The 22,209-nt window shown below is 39.6% G+C and overlaps 3 protein-coding genes across 5 annotated transcripts; 1 reads left to right on the top strand and 2 right to left on the bottom strand.

The window, feature by feature from the left end:
• Positions 1–269: 269 nt before the first annotated feature.
• Positions 270–1,662, top strand: LOC5511948 (leukocyte elastase inhibitor). Its single transcript, XM_001632301.3, has one exon. It carries the CDS (start codon positions 272–274, stop codon positions 1,412–1,414), a length of 1,143 nt encoding a protein of 380 aa, XP_001632351.3. The 5' UTR covers positions 270–271; the 3' UTR covers positions 1,415–1,662.
• Positions 1,663–1,987: 325 nt separating this feature from the next.
• On the bottom strand, positions 1,988–10,783 carry LOC5511947 (WD repeat-containing protein 20). 2 transcript variants are annotated; one of them, XM_001632254.3, is made up of 4 exons: positions 10,452–10,783; positions 8,998–9,180; positions 5,648–6,733; positions 1,988–3,676 (listed from the first exon to the last, which is right to left on the bottom strand). In XM_001632254.3, exons 1-4 carry the CDS (start codon positions 10,692–10,694, stop codon positions 3,647–3,649), a joined length of 1,542 nt encoding a protein of 513 aa, XP_001632304.2. In that variant the 5' UTR covers positions 10,695–10,783; the 3' UTR covers positions 1,988–3,646. The 2 variants fall into 2 exon arrangements, with proteins under 2 accessions (XP_001632304.2, XP_032237179.1); XM_032381288.2 differs by having other exon boundaries at positions 5,656–6,733; positions 10,452–10,782.
• A 1,273-nt stretch (positions 10,784–12,056) lies between these two features.
• LOC116618069 lies at positions 12,057–17,920 on the bottom strand. Of its 2 annotated transcripts, none has more exons than XM_048730694.1 (3): positions 17,545–17,920; positions 16,083–16,223; positions 12,057–14,749 (listed from the first exon to the last, which is right to left on the bottom strand). In XM_048730694.1, the coding sequence occupies exons 1-3, from the start codon at positions 17,740–17,742 to the stop codon at positions 14,711–14,713; spliced, it is 378 nt and encodes a 125-aa protein (XP_048586651.1). In that variant the 5' UTR covers positions 17,743–17,920; the 3' UTR covers positions 12,057–14,710. The 2 variants fall into 2 exon arrangements, with proteins under 2 accessions (XP_048586651.1, XP_048586650.1); XM_048730693.1 differs by having other exon boundaries at positions 12,057–13,199.
• Positions 17,921–22,209: the final 4,289 nt, after the last annotated feature.

Genomic DNA, 22,209 nt, shown 5'->3' with positions numbered 1-22,209 from the left:
TGCGCATGCGTAGGCTTTCCAGTGCCAGTACCTCTCCACAGAAAATAAGTAAAAATATCATTTTAAAAAATGCTTCTGAGAAATATTCGAAAAAACTATAAGTATGCAAGTGAATATAAACAAATAAACCTCTCTACATGCATAACCTACACTGTATTTACATTATCCACGATTCGGCTAGCGATGGCCACGGGCTTCCTGTGTTAGAAAAAATGACCAGGCGTACTAGACAAGTTTAGGAACGCCTGGTCGAAGTTGATAATCCTATGACATGGCGCAATCACCCGCTGGTCTTTCTACCAATGCATTTGCACTTGATCTTCACAGAGTTCTTACCGCTCAAGGTGGCCAAACTAATCTGTTTTACTCCCCGGCAAGCATCGTTGTCGCCCTTGCCATGACGTACCTCGGAGCACGAGGGAACACCGCCACGCAAATGACGAAAACATTTCACTTTCCCACAGATGTCCCGGAAAAGTTTCATGATTTTCTTCAAGCCCTGAACGCAAGCAACTCCGATGGAAACCAGATCCTTATGGCCAATCGACTGTTTGCGCAAATGGGGTTTGAGATTTTAGAAGAATTTAAAAAAGCTAGCAAGGAGTCGTTCTCAGCTGAGATGGCTTTGGTCGACTATGTGAAGAATTCGAACGGCGCAAGAGACACTGTGAACAGATGGGTAGAGCAAAAGACAAAAGACAAGATTAAAAATCTGATCCCTGAAGGTATGTTCAACAAAGATACCATTCTCTGCTTGGTAAATGCTGTCTACTTTAAGGGTTCGTGGATGAAACATTTCAATCGCAATGCAACGCAATCAGGGAAATTCAAGACCACCCCATCCCAAGAAATTCAGGTCCAGTTTTTGTATCAGTCCAGTGAGTTCAGGTACTTGGAGAGTAGTACCTTAGGATGTCAGATAGTTGAGTTGCCTTACGCAGGGGAGAAGCTGTCCATGGTTGTGTTATTACCCAATGAGGTAGATGGCCTAGGCAAACTGGAGTCATCATTGAATAAGGAAACCTTACAAGAAGTGATGACAAGCCTAAGGAATTCTCATCCAGAAGAAGTGGAGGTCACCCTACCAAAGTTCACACTTACACAAGAGTTCTCACTTGGCGAAACCCTTAAGGGAATGGGTGCAAGTGATTTGTTTTCACCTGGGAAGGCTGACCTATCTGGAATCAGTGCAGCACCTCTGGTCGTCTCAGAAGTTGTGCATAAGGCATTTGTGGAGGTGAATGAAGAAGGGACCATTGCAGCTGCTGCTACAGGGGTGTGGATTATGCTTATGTCAATGCCAATGAACCCTGTTTTTTATGCCAACCATCCATTCCTCTTTTTGATCCGCCACAACGATACTGGAGCTGTCCTGTTTATGGGGCGCTTGGTGGTACCAGACAAAGATAATTGAAAGAAAATGATTATTAAACCAAGAACAGTGTTCAGTAAAATGACACTTAGAAAGCTAGAATGTTATTTCAAGAATAGAGATTATATAAAGGCATACAATTTCCAGCATATTTCTGTGAGCCTGCAGTGAGGCCAAGCAATGGCTGGAAAGAGAGCCTACAGATTTGGATTATTTTTTGGTTAATTTTGTATTAACATGATTTAGAACATCCAATTCCTATTAAGAATAAATAAAACACAAAAAGTAAAGTTTCTACCATGGAACCTTCCCCTAACACAGAGCCTTTTCAAGTCATTTTGTTAAATGAATTTACTAACACCCTTTTGTTTGAATTGCTGGGATTTACATGCAAAAAAAATACCCTCCAAAGTGACGCAGCTCTAAAAAAAGCATCCTGTCAAGATGTAAGGATAGACACTGAAAACGCGATGAATAGTAGTTACGCAAATGGAGTCCAGTCCAAGGAAGGAATTTATGACAGAAGCTCTGTGACAATTAGTGGAAAACAATTGACCCCCAAGAAATGCCCCCTCCCCCTATGAGATACAAAACAGTATCAAAAGAATCTTTATGTAAAGTAACAGTTAAATTTTATTCTGACTCTTAAATATTCATACCCTTTTCTCAAAGAGGGCTAACTCCATCCAGTTTCATACAAAACAACATTTTTACAACCCTGGGGATGACACAATTGTAGTATGGTGCAACCTCCAAAAAATGACAGCAAATTCACCCCACCCTCCCCTGACGAAAACTGTGTAAAATGATACATAAATTTACAACTCCAGCGTATACTGTACCCAACTCAATTTGATCTATCCAAACTGTGTAAAATGATACATAAATTTACAACTCCAGCGTATACTGTACCCAACACAATTTGATCTATCCAAACTGTGTAAAACGATACATAAACTTACAACTCCAGCGTATACTGTACCCAACACTATTTGATCTATCCAAGAATTGGATTGTGGTAGCAGTGGCTAATAAATGCAGCTGGGCACTTCAGTGGTTTTTACCCATGCTCACAGGCTTGTCACACAGCCACAAAGCCGGTTGACGACAACCTTTTGTCAAACGACTGTATTTCAAAGGTAGGTGTCAACATGTCCTTAGCAATGTGGGTATATCACGAGAGCTTACTGTACCAAAGATTGCCATTGGAATTGTTTCTTGCTTGTGTTGGGCCAACTGAGCAGAGGTATAATTATTGTGGGTTTTTTTAAACACTTATAAATTGTACTTTCATTCCATCCTTTTTTTAGAAATTTCAAATTACCTAGTTGCATTTTTTTCAGGCAGGATTGGGTCTAGAGATCTCATTGATTTTTCGAGCTCTACCAAGCTGTCATAATTAGCAACAAATAAGTGTTATTAGTGTAATTTGGTTAGCAAATAGGATTTTAAAAATAATATTGCCTGCTTCTTAAGAAAGGGAGGTACGGATTATGCTGTGATAAATCAAAGTGGTGTGAACTGCGAAGAAAATGAACAAGAACATTGAAATCTAAAAAAATCCAGTCTGAATACTACTTTTTGGCAGGGTCGAGTGAGTAATTTTCATTAACCTGTGAACTATACTTTAGCACATTACACTTTATTGGGCTCTAATTCTATTGCTCTCTTTTATGTTTCCTGACTTTTACAATTTGACTATCACAATTAGTTTCACAGGTTAATGAAAACCAATCTATCATGAATTCTCAAAGTCTCTGAATCCTCAAATTTACCATACCATATCCCTCAGAGTGAAATGTGATATCAGGCTTCTTTTAAATTATGCCACTTGAATTGCTGAACACTCAAAATTTGTACAGAAAACAGTATTTACATAGATCTTGTGAATTTTTTACTGTTTACAGAGGTCTCATACAGCAAGCAGTCTTTTTTTTTCATTAAGCTAGCAAAGTTGCCATGTAAATGGAACATATAACTATACAAATTTTGAGGGGTTAAACATTTGACCAGTACAATATAAAAGAGGCCCGATAAAAGAGCAAAGTTCCTTCTTAAAATTACCTATTCTACTAGCTGGCTCTCATATTGCGATGAAAACCTATTTTTATTTGAACTATAGTTCCCACATCCTCTTGAGGGTCACATCATTCCAAATGTTCACATACATTTCCAGATAACACCAAATGAGAGTTGGCTAGCATACTACCTGTGCTTCATGCTATCTATAATGGTGATTCTCCACTTCATGGTACGCTGTGTCTTCATGTTCCATCACACGACTGTTGCTGAGAACTGTACACCCTGAGGAAAACACAATCACAACTCAGAAAAAGGACTTGCATTGCAAGGAAATAGTATGGCATTGGCCAGGACACAACTGTGTGTTGTTGGTCTGAAGCAGGTGTGTAGCAAGGGATAAGCGCTGAAAAAAGGCTAACCTTAAAAACAGTAGAAAAATATACATACATGAAAGACAGAACTTTGTGGTTATATAGAGACATTGGTACTTTCATTTTAAATTATTGAATATCATCAGTGCTTTGGTTTTCTTTGAGCTTCCTTGTCATTGATGACAATTTATTTTTTCATCGTATATAAAACAAATGTGTGTTATATATGTTGTATATTATAAGACAAATGCAAAGATTTTTAACATTTAGTTTTTAGTCACATATGAACTTTGTCCTTTTTTGACAGTTTTTTTGACCACAGAATATAGGCCGCCAACCAATCAGAAAGCGCCCAAAGCACTAGGCACCAAAAAAGGAAATGATCTTGTTGGTTGTCAGTCTAGCAGACACCATGACTGTTAAAAAGCTCAAGTATCAGCAAAAAAAAAATCTTGACTCAAAAATGAAAGCAAAAGGTACATATGCAAGGGCGTTGGGAACAGAGGTTTTTTGGTAAATTGATTTAGAAATGACAAACAACGAAACTCCCCTCTGATTTGGTCGAATTTTGCAATGCGCTCTCCGTGTTTACGTAGATACCCGGTCAAGTTACTTTGCGTAATCCGAGCTACTACCCCCGTGTTGTGCGAACAGTCCCCGACACGATATACGAAACGTGCCCGACCTAAGAAAAATAATGGGGCATGCAGATAACTCAAAATCCATTGTTCTTAAGCCCTAGTTACTGTGATGCGTGAACATGTTGGCATGGTCCAATGATGCAAATAATGACAGATGGTTCGTTGGTCGCCTTGGTCGTCATAGCACATTTGAAGTGATGCGTGAACATGTTGGCATGGTCCAATGATGCAAATAATGACAGATGGTTCGTTGATCGCCTTGGTGGTCATAGCACATTTGAAGTGATGCGTGAACATGTTGGCATGGTCGAATGATGCAAATAATGACAGATGGTTCGCTGATCGCCTTGGTCGTCATAGCACATTTGAAGAGGTGCTTACAAGTGATTTGAGCAAATCCACGGATTTTCAAATTTAATCTTTTAACGAACGATGGTTTTAATAAACGATGGACGCTGCTCAAATTTGTGAAGATCAGGAAATATGTAAAAGGTAATGTATCACAAAGTAAGATTAGTTATGCTAATGGCGCTTGTTCACAGATCGTGGCCGTTTAACACATCAGATTTTGACAGCCGCAGATTGGAGAACAATGGATTCTGAGTTATCTGCATGCCCCGTTATTATTCTTAGGTCGGGCACATTTCGGCTAGCTCGTCGGGGACTGTTCGCGCACCACGGGGTAGTAGCTCGGATTACGCAAAGTAACTTGACCGGGTATCTATGTAAACACAGAGAGCTCGTTGCAAAATTCGACCAATTCAGAAGGCTGTTTGTCATTTCTAAATCAATTTACCAAAAAAAACCTCTGTTCTCAACGCCCTTGCATGTGTGAATATAAATAGACTTTAATTTTAAGTGTTGCTGGCTTGCAAGCAGAATATGATTCAAACATCTGTTATGCATACAATTAACCAGTCTTCAGCAGTGCAAGTTAAGACTTGGTATCAGATCATTAGAATCACACACTGTGCACAGCACTACCCTGCCACAGAGAGTCCTTTATGCGACATTCAAATAATTTATTTAATAAACATTTACCATCTCTTTGTAGGCAGGAGAAAGGATTGAAGTAAAAGCAGAAGACTTTGATTATTTGTGCTTCTGTTTTAACAATTTCACATTAAAATTATGGAAGCAGTTTTAGTGCTATATTTCCAAGCTCATGAAAATCTGCACGATAGACAAACTTTCAGGGTAAAGGAACTCTCTGCCCCCAGGGTAGTCCTTGCCAGACTTACCACTTTACCTGGTCGTGCCCATGTACGGACAAATCCCTCCTGACAGGCTGTCACAATGCAGTCCTCTCGAAAAACTATTGAAGTAAGACGTTCATGAGCTATCTTTTTGGCCACTAGTGGTTCTAACATGGGGGCCTCGTCCATACTGGGGCAAATACTGGTCCCTGGGCTACAGTTTCTTGTGTTGACTAAAAGTTCAACAGATTTAGACAAACTGTGCACTTGCGTTAAATTCTTCGTGATATTTGTTGCGGGTGCCACAGCGTTTGAGTTGTGATTCGGGGTGCTGCTCTCCCAACTAGAAGAAGGTCCATTACAAATAGAGTTTGAATTCAAATGTTGTGAGCTTGTTAAAGTATGTGTCCTTATACTGCGGTTGCGAGGCCTCTGTGGCCTCAACACATCATCACCCAAATCCCATAGCATGAGCATGGTATCCTGTCCTACAGATCCAATCCTATACGATATCAGCCCTTTGACGTCCTGGCTTGGAGCTGACACAGGAACCCCATTCTGCTCCACCTCTTCTTCGTCACTGTCATCCATGCGACCTCCTATGCAAACACTTGTTGTGTAGGGATCAAAGGCAACAACACTGATCCATGATTGATGGCCTTGGCCGCGAGCTATGACCCTGAGTTCATGAAAAGACCAAACAGTGATCAAATCATCCTCACCACCTGTGACAACATATTTTCCATCTGGACTCCAACACACGCAGGTTAGCCCACCAAAGTAGCTCTTCATAACTCCATAAAGAGTTTGTGCATCAAAATCAAACACTCTAAGGTATCCATCTTGTGTGACCAGGGCTATGTGTTTGCAGTCTGGAGAAAAGGAGAATTCATTGATGCCACCTTCCCCTACATTCCATTTACAGACAGGGTTCCTTACTGTTTTGGATTTGACACTGTGGATGGAGTACCCAGGACCCTGTTTCATTGCGGAGTACGACAAGGGCATGGAGCCTGGCGGATGTTCCTTATTATAAACATACATATTACTACTCTCATGAGCAACAAGGAATAAGTGTTCTGATCCTGGAATCCAATGCAGACAAGTCACTTTGGATTTATCTACAATTCTCTGCAGAGAAAAGCAAAAGGCAAGTCTCAGACATTAAATATTGGTAACATGCGGATCAGTTGTTACAGCTTTTACTTATGCTATCATTCAACACATGAAGTTGTAAACTTTGATGTCATTTTATGCTAAGTTTAAATGAAAAAAGGATCAACAGTGTTTGTCTTAAATAACAGACCTGTATTTAACTACAGCAATGAATAAATTGTCTAATTCTAGTTATAGTACTCCCGACACAATTGTGTCCACACCAGGATAGTGTGCCCATCTGGATAGTGCCCCTATAGTACCCCCATAGGGATAATGCCCCTATAGTATCCCCATAGGGATAATGCCCCTATAGTACCCTCATCTGGATAGTGCCCCTATAGTACCCCCATAGGGATAATGCCCCTATAGTACCCCCATAGGGATAATGCCCCTATAGTACCCCCATAGGGATAATGCCCCTATAGTACCCCATAGGGATAATGCCCCTATAGTACCCCCATAGAGATAATGCCCCTATAGTACCCCCATAGGGATAATGCCCCTATAGTACCCCCATAGGGATAATGCCCCTATAGTACCCCCATAGGGATAATGCCCCTAGCGTCACCATCAGAATATTGACCCTACTGTCCTTCTATACCCCATGAATGGTGCCCCCACCACGATAGTGCCCCTACAGTACCCCCATCGTTATAGTGTCCCTAAGGGCCCCTAAATTCTATTATGGTTCCATCTCTGTTTGGATTTGTTCTCTCGTGTTAGCCTATGCCATATACACCCCAGAAAAGATAGCATAATAAATATAGTATGAGACTAGACTGCTACCAATGAAATATTTAACAATTATTCGCCAAAGGTGAAGTGAAAAGCGGTGGATAGTCCCAGAGACACGAAGCATTGAGGGGACAATCCACCACTATTCGCTGAGCCTGAGGAGAATAATTGTTTTAGTATATACTTGGCGGGGACTGAACAAGACACATTTTGCTGTAATTATTTTATCAAATTTCAAACTTTGTTTCCCTTAATGGTCGTGCGAAACGAGGTATCGCTTCTGAGAGTTGTTGATGTTTGTATCTTTTTGAAGATTTTGCTTGCTCTGAACATTAAGGGCACCAAATCTGTTCTGTTTTTTTCCACACAATGCTTCTAACCACCACATAATACAGAACATCCAATAAAGACAATACACGAATTTTGACCAACATTATTTTGTAGACTAATACCCGTTTGGGTCCCGTTTGACTCTTCATTTTAACAAATTTGATCGTAGAAAATCATTTCTTTCGCGTTGAGTCCTCCACAGACGATAAGGTACATTCTCTAAAATACTTCTCTAGATTGTGGATACATTATGAAGGCCTAAACTTTTAGTAACTTGTTGTTTTCCTTCGTATAAAATGAGGGTGTGCTGCATTTGTTTATCGCAAATAAAATATAAGCAAACTTGGAATTTGTCGTGCGCAAAATCATTTAAGGCAGGAAATTGTCAAAACACTGGGAGTTTGAAGCCGATTTTCCGTAAAGGACAATAAATCAATTCTAGCAAAAATGCCGTTTTAATGTGAAGCTCAATAATTTCGGGTGCAAAAAGCAAGTTTTTTTTATGGTAATTTAACAAATCGACTCATTATTCTGAGTTTATGTGGTGAATACTGTCCATTATTCCGAGATAGCGAGCCAATCAGAGCGCGCATTCTTATGAAGTCCCTGCCAAGTATATACTTAATCCTGATATTGCTTATAGCCCTCCCATTTGACACCAAATATATTTGTCTAAACAATATGATAGCATAAAGATGTCTTGTTTTTTACTTTGCGCTTAAATAATAAACACCATAAACAATGAATGACTCATTTTGGTGGTAAGACCAACAACAAATAGACAAAAAACAAATAGGCATTGAGGGCAGTCAAAGCAATGTTTTTCCCAAACTAACTTTATGGAGTTCCCTTCAATGCCTGGAAAGCTGGTGTTTCTTGCGTTTCTTGCTCAATCAGATTTGTAATATGGTATTCACAATTTTACATATGATTTTATTATAATCAAATGTTTTTTATGGTAGAAAAACTTTGTGTTGTCACAACATAAAGTCGCAAATGTACAATGCAATCCCTCAGGTATCCCAGTCAACCCATCACACAGGGTCTAGATTTTTCACTAGGGAATCGTTATTAGAGGCATATTATATGACTAAGTTGTCATCAATGGCATATTATGACATATTATACATGAATATAAATGGTAAGTATAAATAAACAATAAAAAAACTCACTTCCTCATTAAAGAGCTTATTGACTTCTTGTCGAATGGGGTCAAGCAGTTGCACTTGGCCCGCTGAGAAGCCAATAAGGAGCTCTAAACTCTCGGCACTTCTTGTCAATAAGTTAAAGTCATGGCATGTAGGGATGGTACCCTTGTAGATCCGTTTGTCAAGAGGCTTGGTTAAGTCAGCAGCCTGAAAGGAAACGTTTTCGATGCGAAATTTATGATGAATTTCTCTCCATTTCCCTTTTAATAGTATGTACTACATGAGTTGGCTCTATTAAAGTCAGGATACAAAAGAGCCTGTCTTTAGAGTCTAGTGCAATTTCCACTTAAACCTTATGTTGATTTATTTCTCTATTTCCACTGAGCAGCTGGCTATAACAGACACCAATATTTTATTAGACATTAGACTACCATTGAAATAGTGGTTGTTATAGCATCTTGTTAACTTTGATCAGAAAATAGGACAGTTTACCTGGTAGATACTATAGCAGACTTACATCTAATACATCTTGGCCTGTAGGGCAATATCATATCATGTATAGAATATTGCTTGAGATGATTTTAAAACTGGTCATCAAGAAATTAGAAGAAAATATTGGAAAATATGATTCACCTGCAATGAATCATACGAAAAGAAGAGGTAAAGAGAGAAAATTCCTTATCGCATAGGAAATAAAAAATGCCTTTATCATCAACCAGTTTTATTAGACCTCCCGTTATTTAGTATACACATACATGTAATACACACTTTCACCTGGGGCCAAAACAGAATGCTGACAGGGAAAACAGTCATGAATCAAATAATCCAAAAAGCAATAGTTTTAAGCTCCTTATCGGGGTAAATTAAGCTGTCTAGTCATTGATTCATTCTTTATCCTGGTGTGAAATAATTTCAGCGCTGACTTGTTCGATTTGGGAAACTGAAAAGCCAAGTAAATCATTATGCCGCAAATAGCATCTTCCGAAAGCTGTGAATTTACAGATCTTCAAACTGAACTATTTGGACAGACCTCTAAATGGCTTTTTATGGGTAGAATAAACAGAGTTCGGATGCGATACAAATAGAGGAAATAAACAAGCAATTTAGACGTAGATTCGTAAGTTCTCTCCACTAAATGGGGGAGACGACATTTATATGCTTTTAAACAAGGAATATTCGAAATCGGCCTCGGAAAATTAGCTTTGCATGCATCGCGTGAATCGATTTTATTAATTTCTTACTCCATGGTATGTTCGATCGACAAATAGTTTGAAACTTTGAATTCTCACAATACAACTGAATGCTTTGAAGGCAAGAACATAATCAAATCAGTTGCAAAACTTCAGTTGCCCCACTCCTACCAAGGTGCTCTTGCAGGAAGTAACATAGAAAAGTGGTCTTGTTCAAAACTCCCTGCAACCCGAATTCACGTTTCATAATAACCAGTGATAACAAATACTGTTACTTTATTTGCTTACCTTTCGTACTCCTTTATAAATGTAGAAATAAAGTTCTCTACCGACGTTGAAAACGATGCGGTCATTGCAACCGGTTTGCTCCTTTACAGATACAAACGAGACGCGAACAGGGTGACATTGTTGAACTGTGTACGGCATTTTGTTGGGTCGAGAATATTCTGAAAGCGGCATTAACCTGTAGACTCCTTCCTTGGTCACAAATTGCTGCTTTATTTCGGTCCCTGGGCCTTTGGACGAAGCCATAATGAAGAAAAGTCTGCGTATACATTTGGAAATCCCACTTGGATGCGATCTCTCTCTCTCCCGTCGGGATGTAGGCCGATACAAAACTTCGTAAGAAACTCAGTCCTGATTGGTTCTCTGAGATAATAGTCAAATGATTTTGACAGTTCAATCTCGATACCTCGAACATACAATGGAAATAAATAAAAAAAAATATTTCACCTATCGGGAGTCCGATTAATTAAGGGTAAGATACAAATAATAATATTTCAGGGAAACAGTACTTCGAGTCAATAGATTTCGAGTTATCAAGAGTTAGACGCAGAGTTCTCGGGATTTTAAATGTTTTATTTAATAAATGGTGCCAAAATTGATCCAATAGAAAGCACCCCTCGCATCGCTTTAAAATATCACACTATCCCGCGCAAGCAAGAGTAAGCCGACCGTCGAAACATGATAAAATAAAGCGCTGAATTTATAGACTCGGAATTTTAGCGAATCAGAGACTCCTTTCTATTTTGTTTTCTTGGATATGTTGTTCGAAACGTGTCTCCCATTTTGAAAACTTTCACAGGTTGACCAAAAATAAATATATTGATGCCCTCTATGGCCGGTGACCTCGAGTCACTTAGAATTTATAAAACACTTAAAATAAGCTATTTATAGCAGCTTTCGAAGGCTTCTTGATAGTATTATTCTTGTAATTGCCGCTTTTTATGCGCACAAGAGATTATAAATATTTATGCGCTTAAAGGACGTCTAAATTTCAGCTGTTGAGGCTGGGCCACTTCAATTATGGTAATTGCTTACTTTTAGCTTAGCACGTAAACTTTTCTAAGGATGGGCGTTCTTATAAGAAAGGTTCTTATGGAAAAAAGTGTATTTGTTAATCCTGGGATCTCTTCGGGTCTCGGGTACCTGTGATGGTAACGGTTGAAGGGGCGTTTTTACGGTAGCGGTTAATTTTTTGGCATCTTACTGTAATCATCTTTTTATAGGGTTAATGGGTATTTTGTTCTAAAATTTACGCTAAACGCTTAATTATTTGTTTTCCATTACCCTAATTTATTGTATTTGGTGCGCGTCGTTTTCTCTTTGCCCGGGTTTAGATGCTACTACGCTATTGAATCCTGATAATTTGAACCTCCAAGAAGAATCAATTGGATATATCGGAAATCGTGACATCATAAATTCAATACTGATCTGGTACTTTGTGCTTCTGGAAATGCCAAAATGCGGCCGCAAGATAAGAATCAAAACCGGTAGCGAGAACCCTCACCCCCTCCCCCCCTCAAAAAAAGGGTAAGGTACAAGGAAAGGTGTAGTGGCGTCAGCTCCGCGTGGCGGAGAGATCCGGGAAACTTTTGATGAAGTACTCACAAATTCCACAAGGCTAGCGTTTTATTGCGTGTAAGAACTTGGTAAGCTTTACAGCAAGCTTGGCCTAGGGCGGCGCTAACTTAAACCCGTGTGAACCCGTCGAATTTCTGTGAGCCTTAGGGGCTTTACAATTTTGCTGCGTTTATAAAGCTAAGGTCACGTGATCGCTAGCGTTACATTGATTGGTGACGTAATGAGATGACTAAAAATAACTAAGGGGTTATCCATGGCATGCGGATGCCGTTACAAAAGGGCCAGTATGGGCGCGCCGGTATGAACCTGCTACTGATCTGTAAAACACGACTGTAGAACAATGTAGAACAATTGGTGATTTATTACCGTTTGGTGCTGGAAGTTTGGAGTTTCGTGGTGTTTTTTCTGTGTTGGGCCGCCAGCATTTCACACCAAAACATTGAAATCAAAATGAGCCTTTTTCCCTAACTGAAGATACGATTAATATAATAATATATACGTAAAAAAGATATGCATCAGTGTAAAAGTATATATTTGATATTTTCATGCAAGAAAAAAAAAATATATATATATAATTGGTCGAAATCAGACCGACGAAATACACGAACAGTAGGCTTCTTTCTGAAGTTCGCGCATTCAGAGTTAAATAATTTCTAAAATATACACAGCGAAAATAAAAACAAACATGTTCCCTGGACCCCGCCCGTTTTTGCTACCTGCTCGGTAGAAAGAAAAATGCCCTGGGAACGAGGTTAAAAAAATTACAAGCATCGCGAACATTCAAAACTCAAATTCGAACAAGTGCCCATTTTCTATTCACATACACTGGAGATAAAGTCAATAACGAGTGGGCGAGAGAAACACGTTTACCGTAACTAAGGGCGTGTCATATCTGGATCCCCCCACGTTACGATTGCTCTCGAAAGAGCAAAAGAAGCGGAAGCAAGGGATGTACCCCCATGGGTAATGTGTAAGATGTGTTTATCATGTAGGATTCCTGATTTGCAGAAACATTTACATGGATTTGTGAAGACAAAAAGTTTTAATGATCCAAACTCTCTTGTTTGATTTCTAACATCGCGTGCACAGGGTCCCCAACTTTGATCAAGCCAATCGCATCCGGGGTACCAACCCAACCGAACCAGGCCTTGCCTTCGTATCGCGGGTCCGACCCTGGAAAAGGGAAAAAGAGAATAAAGGAGGAATGAAGCATTCAATGACATGAGCAATGACAAAGAAGCATATTCAATGACATGAGCAATGACAAAGAAGCATATTCAATGACATGACAATGAAGCATATTCAATGACATGACAATGAAGCATATTCAATGACATGACAATGAAGCATATTCAATGACATGACAATGAAGCATATTCAATAACATGAGAATGAAGCATATTCAATGACATGAGAATGAAGCATATTCAATGACATTAGAATGAAGCATATTCAATGACATGAGAACAAAGCATATTTAATGACATGAGAATGAAGCATATTCAATGACATGAGAATAAAGCATATTCAATGACATGAGAATGAAGCATATTCAATGACATGAGAATGAAGCATATTCAATGACATGAGAATGAAGCATATTCAATGACATGAGAATGAAGCACTATTCAATGACATGAGAATGAAGCATATTCAATGACATGAGAATGAAGCATATTCAATGACATGAGAATAAAGCATATTCAATGACATGAGAATGAAGCATATTCAATGACATGAGAATGAAGCATATTCAATGACATGAGAATGAAGCATTTTCAATGACATGAGAATGAAGCATATTCAATAGTGTGCTCGATATGGAACATGCTTTAACGCCCCCAGAGTGGTGTGGTAGTTCATGGAGTTCGAAACTAAAGAGGTGACCCCTTTGTCATATCTTTATCATGCTCCCATCGGCATAACCTCTCCTCCTGTTCAACGGTACAAAAAACATCAACCCGTCAACATTATTAGCGCAGTCTCACTTGTTGATCAGAAACTAAATAAGCCAGCACTTTGTGGCATACATCAATACATTTCTTAACAGGACCAACAATGCTACGTGCTTTCTCTTCAACAAAGCTGGCGCAGTTTGCACGGACTTACAAAGATAAGCGCCTTATAACAAAATACACTGACAAAATTTTCATAAATATCATACTTTGGTGTTATGGAAGAATCACCTATTTAGAGTGCGCATTGGTTCCTCTGTCCTTTCTCCCTTAAGCGGATCGGCGCTCACGTTCGGGCAACTTTAAAATGGCAAGCATTATAGATCAGAGAAGCCCAGACCATGGCTGTTGACTATTTTAAACATAAGATTGAGGCGAGAGATTGCCCTTGTCTTTGTAAGTGCGTCCCATCCAAGCTTGTTTAGGATATTGGCGACGCTGTCCAACGGGTATTATCTTGACAGAACCCATCCCGTTTTGTCATTTCAACCCAATTGCCACTATTTTCAACTCCCTCTCGCGCATCCCAAATGGCGGTATTATTCCAATATTGGTCTTACGCCTAAGGATAGCGTTGTAGGCTTTCTCTTTAAGATTGGTGACCTGACCTTGACATGACGTTTTAGGAACCCAAGAGTTTTGTTAGACTTGGTCGTAATTTCACCAATGTGAGTGTTCAACTTGATATCTTTAGTTATATTACCATACACAATTTTTTATTCATCGAAACTAGACATTGTCTTCAATCTTCACGGTCCTCCATTTATCCTAGTATAGACATAGATATGTTAATCAAAATCAAATACCCATTAAATAACCCTAACTTGTCTATTCAAATTCGATACAGGACGATAGAGGATGTGCTTAAGAAACACATTTACCTCCACAAGCGATGTGCCCCATCCGCTATGATACTATTACCATTACCCCCACACCCCTTCCATCCCCAAGCCCACCTACTCATAAGATGTCCACCATCATCACTATGAAACTCTTACCCATTACCCATAAGACGCCCCCCATCCACTATGATACTATTACCATTATCCCCTATTCCCTTCGATGCCCTAACCCACCTCCCCATAAGACATCCCCTATTCACTATGATACTATTACCATTACATCCACACCCCTTCCATCTAGACCTACCTCCTTGTAGGGTGTCCCCCACCCACTATGATACTATTACCATTACATCCACACCCCTTCCATCTAGACCTACCTCCTTGTAGGGTGTCCCCCCACCCACTATGATACTATTACCATTACATCCACACCCCTTCCATCTAGACCTACCTCCTTGTAGGGTGTCCCCCCACCCACTATGATACTATTACCATTACACCCACACCCCTTCCATCCAGACCTACCTCCTTGTAGGGTGTCCCCCCACCCACTATGATACTATTACCATTACATCCACACCCCTTCCATCCAGACCTACCTCCTTGTAGGGTGTCCCCCCACCCACTATGATACTATTACCATTACACCCACACCCCTTCCATCCAGACCTACCTCCTTGTAGGGTGTCCCCCCACCCACTATGATACTATTACCATTACACCCACACCCCTTCCATCCAGACCTACCTCCTTGTAGGGTGTCCCCCCACCCACTATGATACTATTACCATTACATCCACACCCCTTCCATCTAGACCTACCTCCTTGTAGGGTGTCCCCCCACCCACTATGATACTATTACCATTACATCCACACCCCTTCCATCTAGACCTACCTCCTTGTAGGGTGTCCCCCCACCCACTATGATACTATTACCATTACATCCACACCCCTTCCATCCAGACCTACCTCCTTGTAGGGTGTCCCCCCACCCACTATGATACTATTACCATTACACCCACACCCCTTCCATCCAGACCTACCTCGTCCATAAGACACCCACCCACTATGATACTATTACCATTACATCCACACCCCTTCCATCTAGACCTACCTCCTTGTAGGGTGTCCCCCCACCCACTATGATACTATTACCATTACACCCACACCCCTTCCATCCAGACCTACCTCGTCATAAGACACCCATCCACTATGATACTATTAATTACACTCACACCCCTTCCATCTAGACCTACCTCCTCGTAGGGTGTCCCCCCATCCACTATGATATTAGGCCTGAATCTGTCCATGTTGACTGGCTCATCATAATGTTTATTCAGTTCTTTGAGTGATGACTGTGAGTTGATCATTACAGCGGCAGTGTTGGCAAATCCAACCTGTACAAAACAAACAGGGGTAAAGGTAGTCTGTTTGCTGGCTCTCATTTAGGGTTAGTCGGAATTGTTCCTGTCCTAATGTTAACTCATAAGAAAAACAGAGTGTACCCCTTCATTCCTCCTTAATTCCAGGACTTTTGGTATAACAATGCTTGTGAATATAGGATGAAGGTGAATGCCAAATGTATCAGGGGCGGTTCCAGGATTTCAAAATAGGGGATGGATAATGGCCGGATAAACAGCTTATAACTGATCCAGTGGTTCTGGGTAGGTCACACAGATCTAACAACAAGATGGAATTGAATTTGCCACATCAGCAAAGTAAAGTGGGGGATGGCACATGGAAAGTACCTTCTCCAGAGTTTCTTCAAACAAAGTGAATTTTCAATTTTTTTCTCAAAAAGGGGGGGGGAGGATATCCGCCCCTGTGTATATCCCCCTTCACCAAACTTGCACCTCTTCCTAATTCCATACTCTGGTATAACAAGACTGTTACCTTATCACCAGGCTTGCCATGGTTACCCCATTTGGGGTAAATTTAGATTGCAGCCAGCAAAATAACAGACTTTCAAGTCTGTTGTTTCTAAAAGGGAGGCACCATCCTCAAGGATAGGGGGGGGGGGGCTTTAATATAAAAAAATACCGTGGGGTGACAAAAATCTAACACTGAAGGTATCTAATGAATAATACTCTTACTGTATATCCTTGATCTTGTTGGTTCGCCTGGACAATGGTATCTTGAGGGTCTCCGTACCAGGTGCATCCAGGATAAGATTCTCCATTTCCTTATCAAAGGATGGTGAAATAAGAAAAATTTTTGGACACAAGGAAAAATAAAGTATTCTATCCTGAGTGTCAACAATCACCCATCGTCTGTATAAATAAATAAACAAAAAAACAAATTTGTTAGAGCCCCAGATTATACCAGGGAGCATGGCATTGTTAACTATCTGGACCCTCTCTCGTGCTTGAGAGTATGATATTAAATTGTTGGAACTTCTACTGATGAAATGGTAGTAAAGTGTATAACAACAAGTAAATCTTCGAAATTCTAGACCGAATTTAATCCCCAGCCACAAGCAAGGGAAGTAGGAACAGAGTTTGTTAGGCTAAATTCTGATACGAAATTGCCTCTAATGTGCGAGATGTGCCTGGTTGGACGCGCTCTCCGTGTTTGTTTAGATAACCCGGGTAATTTGACCTTGCGTAATCTGAACTGCTACCTAGTGGCACGCAAAAAGCCGAAACTCGCCGGCACCGATACTACTAAACACACTTTATCTATTGTAATCAGTAATGTCAAACTTTTTTTTCAACTTACCTGTCGTATCGTAAACCCTCGAGAAGACATTGCGCCTAATCCAGCGGGATTCCCTTGCAAGACTTGATCGGGTAGTCCCGAAACATGTCCCGCGGGACGAAACTCTCTCTTGCGGGTCTTTTTCAAGTAAAACAGAGCTACTGCGGTCGCGAAAGCAGCAGGTACACACACGAGAAGTGCTTTACTTACGGAAGACATCGCCAGGTCAGCTCAGAACGTTTATAGGTCAGTTATGGACAGTGTACTATGCAAAGCCGCAGGGGATAATTGAGGGTTTTTTGCCCGGTTTCGGCTAGCGCGTTTCAAAAGCATACAACGAGCCCCCGGGGGGCGGATCTAGCTTTTCGCTAAAGGAGGGAGGGGGAGTTGGCTCAGTGACAAAGGGGGGAGGGGTGATTTTTTTGTTACATTTGATTTTTTTTGTTACGTCTGGCAGCCCAAAGGAGGGTTAACCCCCCTAAACCCTCCCCCCAGATCCGCTACAGCCCCCCTACTCGAAACACGTTCTGATGCCGAAAATATCAACTCAAAAGTTCCTGGAAAAAATAAATGTTCCTTTTTCCCAGGAGGGACCATTTCTTTTTTTCCCAGCCAGCATTGTTTGGAAATTTTTTTTTTTTTGATCCAGCAGTGGTTAGGCATTTTAGCACATGAATAATTGCCCGTATAACCGATCGGGACGATTTTTTCCCCGAGCATCCCCCGCTCGCTCCAGCGCCCCCAAAGTATTCCCAGCACAACTAGTTCGACGACACAAATTTGCCAGCAGAACCATTCAGGACGGTTAATTCCCCAGCAACCGAGGGGTCTAACATTTTCCCAGCCATAAAAAAACCGGCTGCGGAACAGATATTTTGCAGAAGAGGAACCCTAATTATTTGATGAGTTTTTTTCACACACAAGTTGGGCTTCTTGAAAAACTCTATAAGTTCGTTTTTTTGTCTTTCTATCAGTCAATCGTTGTTTTTACACTTGTGTACTATAATAGCCAGAGACTTATAAGGCTCGGTTAGGATTGTTATTATAACTTTTGCAAACTACAGAAAAGCAATCCTCAGAAGTCCCAGAATAAATATGGTTCATTACGGACGTAATAAGTTTGTTTACCTGAGTTTTAAAAAGTCTATAGCACCATCCTCTTTGTCTCTATCTGAAAGCTATCCGGTATCAATATCCCCGGTCAGCAATCAAAGCTATCCGATTCCCTTTCCCCTAGGTGGTATACTAGAGAAACTACAGACACACTGTAAAATATCTAGGTGATATTACTAGAAAAACTACAGACAAGCTGTAAAATATCTAGGTGGTATACTAGAGAAACTACAGACAAGCTGTAAAATATCTAGGTGGTATTACTAGTGAAACTACAGACAAGCTGTAAAATATCTAGGTGGTATACTAGAGAAACTACAGACAAGCTGTAAAATATCTAGGTGGTATTACTAGTGAAACTACAGACAAGCTGTAAAATATCTAGGTGGTATACTAGAAAAACTACAGACACACTGTAAAATATCTAGGTGATATTACTAGAAAAACTACAGACAAGCTGTAAAATATCTAGGTGGTATACTAGAAAAACTACAGACACACTGTAAAATATCTAGGTGGTATTACTAGTGAAACTACAGACACACTGTAAAATATCTAGGTGGTATTACTAGAAAAACTACAGACACACTGTAAAATATCTAGGTGATATATGACTAGAGAAACTACAGACAAGCTGTAAAATATCTAGGTGGTATGACTAGAGAAACTACAGACAAGCTGTAAAATATCTAGGTGGTATTACTAGAGAAACTACAGACACACTGTAAAATATCTAGGTGATATATGACTAGAGAAACTACAGACAAGCTGTAAAATATCTAGGTGGTATTACTAGAGAAACTACAGACAAGCTGTAAAATATCGAGGTGGTATGACTAGAGAAACTACAGACAAGCTGTAAAATATCTAGGTGGTATTACTAGAGAAACTACAGACAAGCTGTAAAATATCTAGGTGGTATTACTAGAGAAACTACAGACACACTGTAAAATATCTAGGTGATATATGACTAGAGAAACTACAGACAAGCTGTAAAATATCTAGGTGGTATGACTAGAGAAACTACAGACAAGCTGTAAAATATCTAGGTGGTATTACTAGAGAAACTACAGACAAGCTGTAAAATATCGAGGTGGTATGACTAGAGAAACTACAGACAGGCTGTAAAATATCTAGGTGGTATTACTAGAGAAACTACAGACAAGCTGTAAAATATCTAGGTGGTATTACTAGAGAAACTACAGACAAGCTGTAAAATATCTCGGCGGTATTACTAGAGAAACTACAGACAAGCTGTAAAATATCTCGGCGGTATGAATAGAGAAACTACAGACATGCTGTAAAATATCTAGGTGGTATGAATAGAGAAACTACAGACAAGCTGTAAAATATCTAGGTGGTATGACTAGAGAAACTACAGACAAGCTGTAAAATATCTAGCTGGTATCACTAGAGAAACTACAGACAAGCTGTGAAATATCTAGGTGGTATTACTAGAGAAACTACAGACAAGCTGTGAAATATCTAGGCGGTATTACTAAGAAACTACAGACAAGCTGTAAAATATCTAGGTGGTATTACTAGAGAAACTACAGACAAGCTGTAAAATATCTAGGTGGTATTACTAGAGAAACTACAGACAAGCTGTAAAATATCTAGGTGGTATTACTAGAGAAACTACAGACAAGCTGTAAAATATCTAGGTGGTATCACTAGAGAAACTACAGACAAGCTTTAAAATATCTAGGTGGTATCACTAGAGAAACTACAGACAAGCTGTAAAATATCTAGGTGGTATTACTAGAGAAACTACAGACAAGCTGTAAAATATCGAGGTGGTATGACTAGAGAAACTACAGACAAGCTGAAAAATATCTAGGTGGTATGACTAGAGAAACTACAGACAAGCTGTAAAATATCTAGGTGGTATTACTAGAGAAACTACAGACAAGCTGTAAAATATCTCGGCGGTATTACTAGAGAAACTACAGACAAGCTGAAAAATATCTAGGTGGTATTACTAGAGAAACTACAGACAAGCTGAAAAATATCTAGGTGGTATTACTAGAGAAACTACAGACAAGCTGAAAAATATCTAGGTGGTATTACTAGAGAAACTACAGACAAGCTGTAAAATATCTAGGTGGTATGACTAGAGAAACTACAGACACACTGTAAAATATCTAGGTGATATATGACTAGAGAAACTACAGACAAGCTGTAAAATATCTAGGTGGTATGACTAGAGAAACTACAGACAAGCTGTAAAATATCTAGGTGGTATTACTAGAGAAACTACAGACACACTGTAAAATATCTAGGTGATATATGACTAGAGAAACTACAGACAAGCTGTAAAATATCTAGGTGGTATTACTAGAGAAACTACAGACAAGCTGTATAATATCGAGGTGGTATGACTAGAGAAACTACAGACAAGCTGTAAAATATCTAGGTGGTATTACTAGAGAAACTACAGACAAGCTGTAAAATATCTAGGTGGTATTACTAGAGAAACTACAGACACACTGTAAAATATCTAGGTGATATATGACTAGAGAAACTACAGACAAGCTGTAAAATATCTAGGTGGTATGACTAGAGAAACTACAGACAAGCTGTAAAATATCTAGGTGGTATTACTAGAGAAACTACAGACAAGCTGTAAAATATCGAGGTGGTATGACTAGAGAAACTACAGACAGGCTGTAAAATATCTAGGTGGTATTACTAGAGAAACTACAGACAAGCTGTAAAATATCTAGGTGGTATTACTAGAGAAACTACAGACACACTGTAAAATATCTAGGTGATATATGACTAGAGAAACTACAGACAAGCTGTAAAATATCTAGGTGGTATGACTAGAGAAACTACAGACAAGCTGTAAAATATCTAGGTGGTATTACTAGAGAAACTACAGACAAGCTGTAAAATATCTAGCTGGTATGACTAGAGAAACTACAGACAAGCTGTAAAATATCTAGGTGGTATTACTAGAGAAACTACAGACAAGCTGTAAAATATCTAGGTGATATATGACTAGAGAAACTACAGACAAGCTGTAAAATATCTCGGCGGTATGAATAGAGAAACTACAGACAAGCTGTAAAATATCTAGGTGGTATGAATAGAGAAACTACAGACAAGCTGTAAAATATCTAGCTGGTATGACTAGAGAAACTACAGACAAGCTGTAAAATATCTAGGTGGTATTACTAGAGAAACTACAGACAAGCTGTAAAATATCTCGGCGGTATTACTAGAGAAACTACAGACAAGCTGTAAAATATCTCGGCGGTATGAATAGAGAAACTACAGACAAGCTGTAAAATATCTAGGTGGTATGAATAGAGAAACTACAGACAAGCTGTAAAATATCTAGGTGGTATTACTAGAGAAACTACAGACAAGCTGTAAAATATCTAGGTGGTATTACTAGAGAAACTACAGACAAGCTGTAAAATATCTAGGTGGTATCACTAGAGAAACTACAGACAAGCTGTAAAATATCTAGGTGGTATCACTAGAGAAACTACAGACAAGCTGTAAAATATCTAGGTGGTATTACTAGAGAAACTACAGACAAGCTGTAAAATATCGAGGTGGTAT

The sequence above is a fragment of the Nematostella vectensis genome, chromosome 7 (assembly GCF_932526225.1).
Source record: "Nematostella vectensis chromosome 7, jaNemVect1.1, whole genome shotgun sequence".
Classification (NCBI taxonomy): Eukaryota; Metazoa; Cnidaria; class Anthozoa; order Actiniaria; family Edwardsiidae; genus Nematostella; species Nematostella vectensis.
The sequence above is the reverse complement of the archived record's forward strand: the minus strand, read 5'-3'. Positions and strand labels throughout refer to the sequence as shown.

Coding starts and splice junctions, on each gene's coding strand:
- LOC116618069 (XM_048730693.1), bottom strand. CDS start 17,742: ATGTCTTCCGTAAGTAAAGCACTTCTCGTGTGTGTACCTGCTGCTTTC. Junction 16,224..17,544: donor GAGGGTTTACGATACGACAG/GTAAGTTGAAAA, acceptor TGTTTTGTACAG/GTTGGATTTGCCAACACTGC. Junction 13,200..16,082: donor GGGGGACACCCTACGAGGAG/GTAGGTCTAGAT, acceptor TCCCTTTTCCAG/GGTCGGACCCGCGATACGAA.
- LOC5511947 (XM_032381288.2), bottom strand. CDS start 10,694: ATGGCTTCGTCCAAAGGCCCAGGGACCGAAATAAAGCAGCAATTTGTG. Junction 9,181..10,451: donor TTTATAAAGGAGTACGAAAG/GTAAGCAAATAA, acceptor GTTTCCTTTCAG/GCTGCTGACTTAACCAAGCC. Junction 6,734..8,997: donor ATAAGCTCTTTAATGAGGAA/GTGAGTTTTTTT, acceptor TTTTCTCTGCAG/AGAATTGTAGATAAATCCAA.
- LOC5511948 (XM_001632301.3), top strand. CDS start 272: ATGGCGCAATCACCCGCTGGTCTTTCTACCAATGCATTTGCACTTGAT.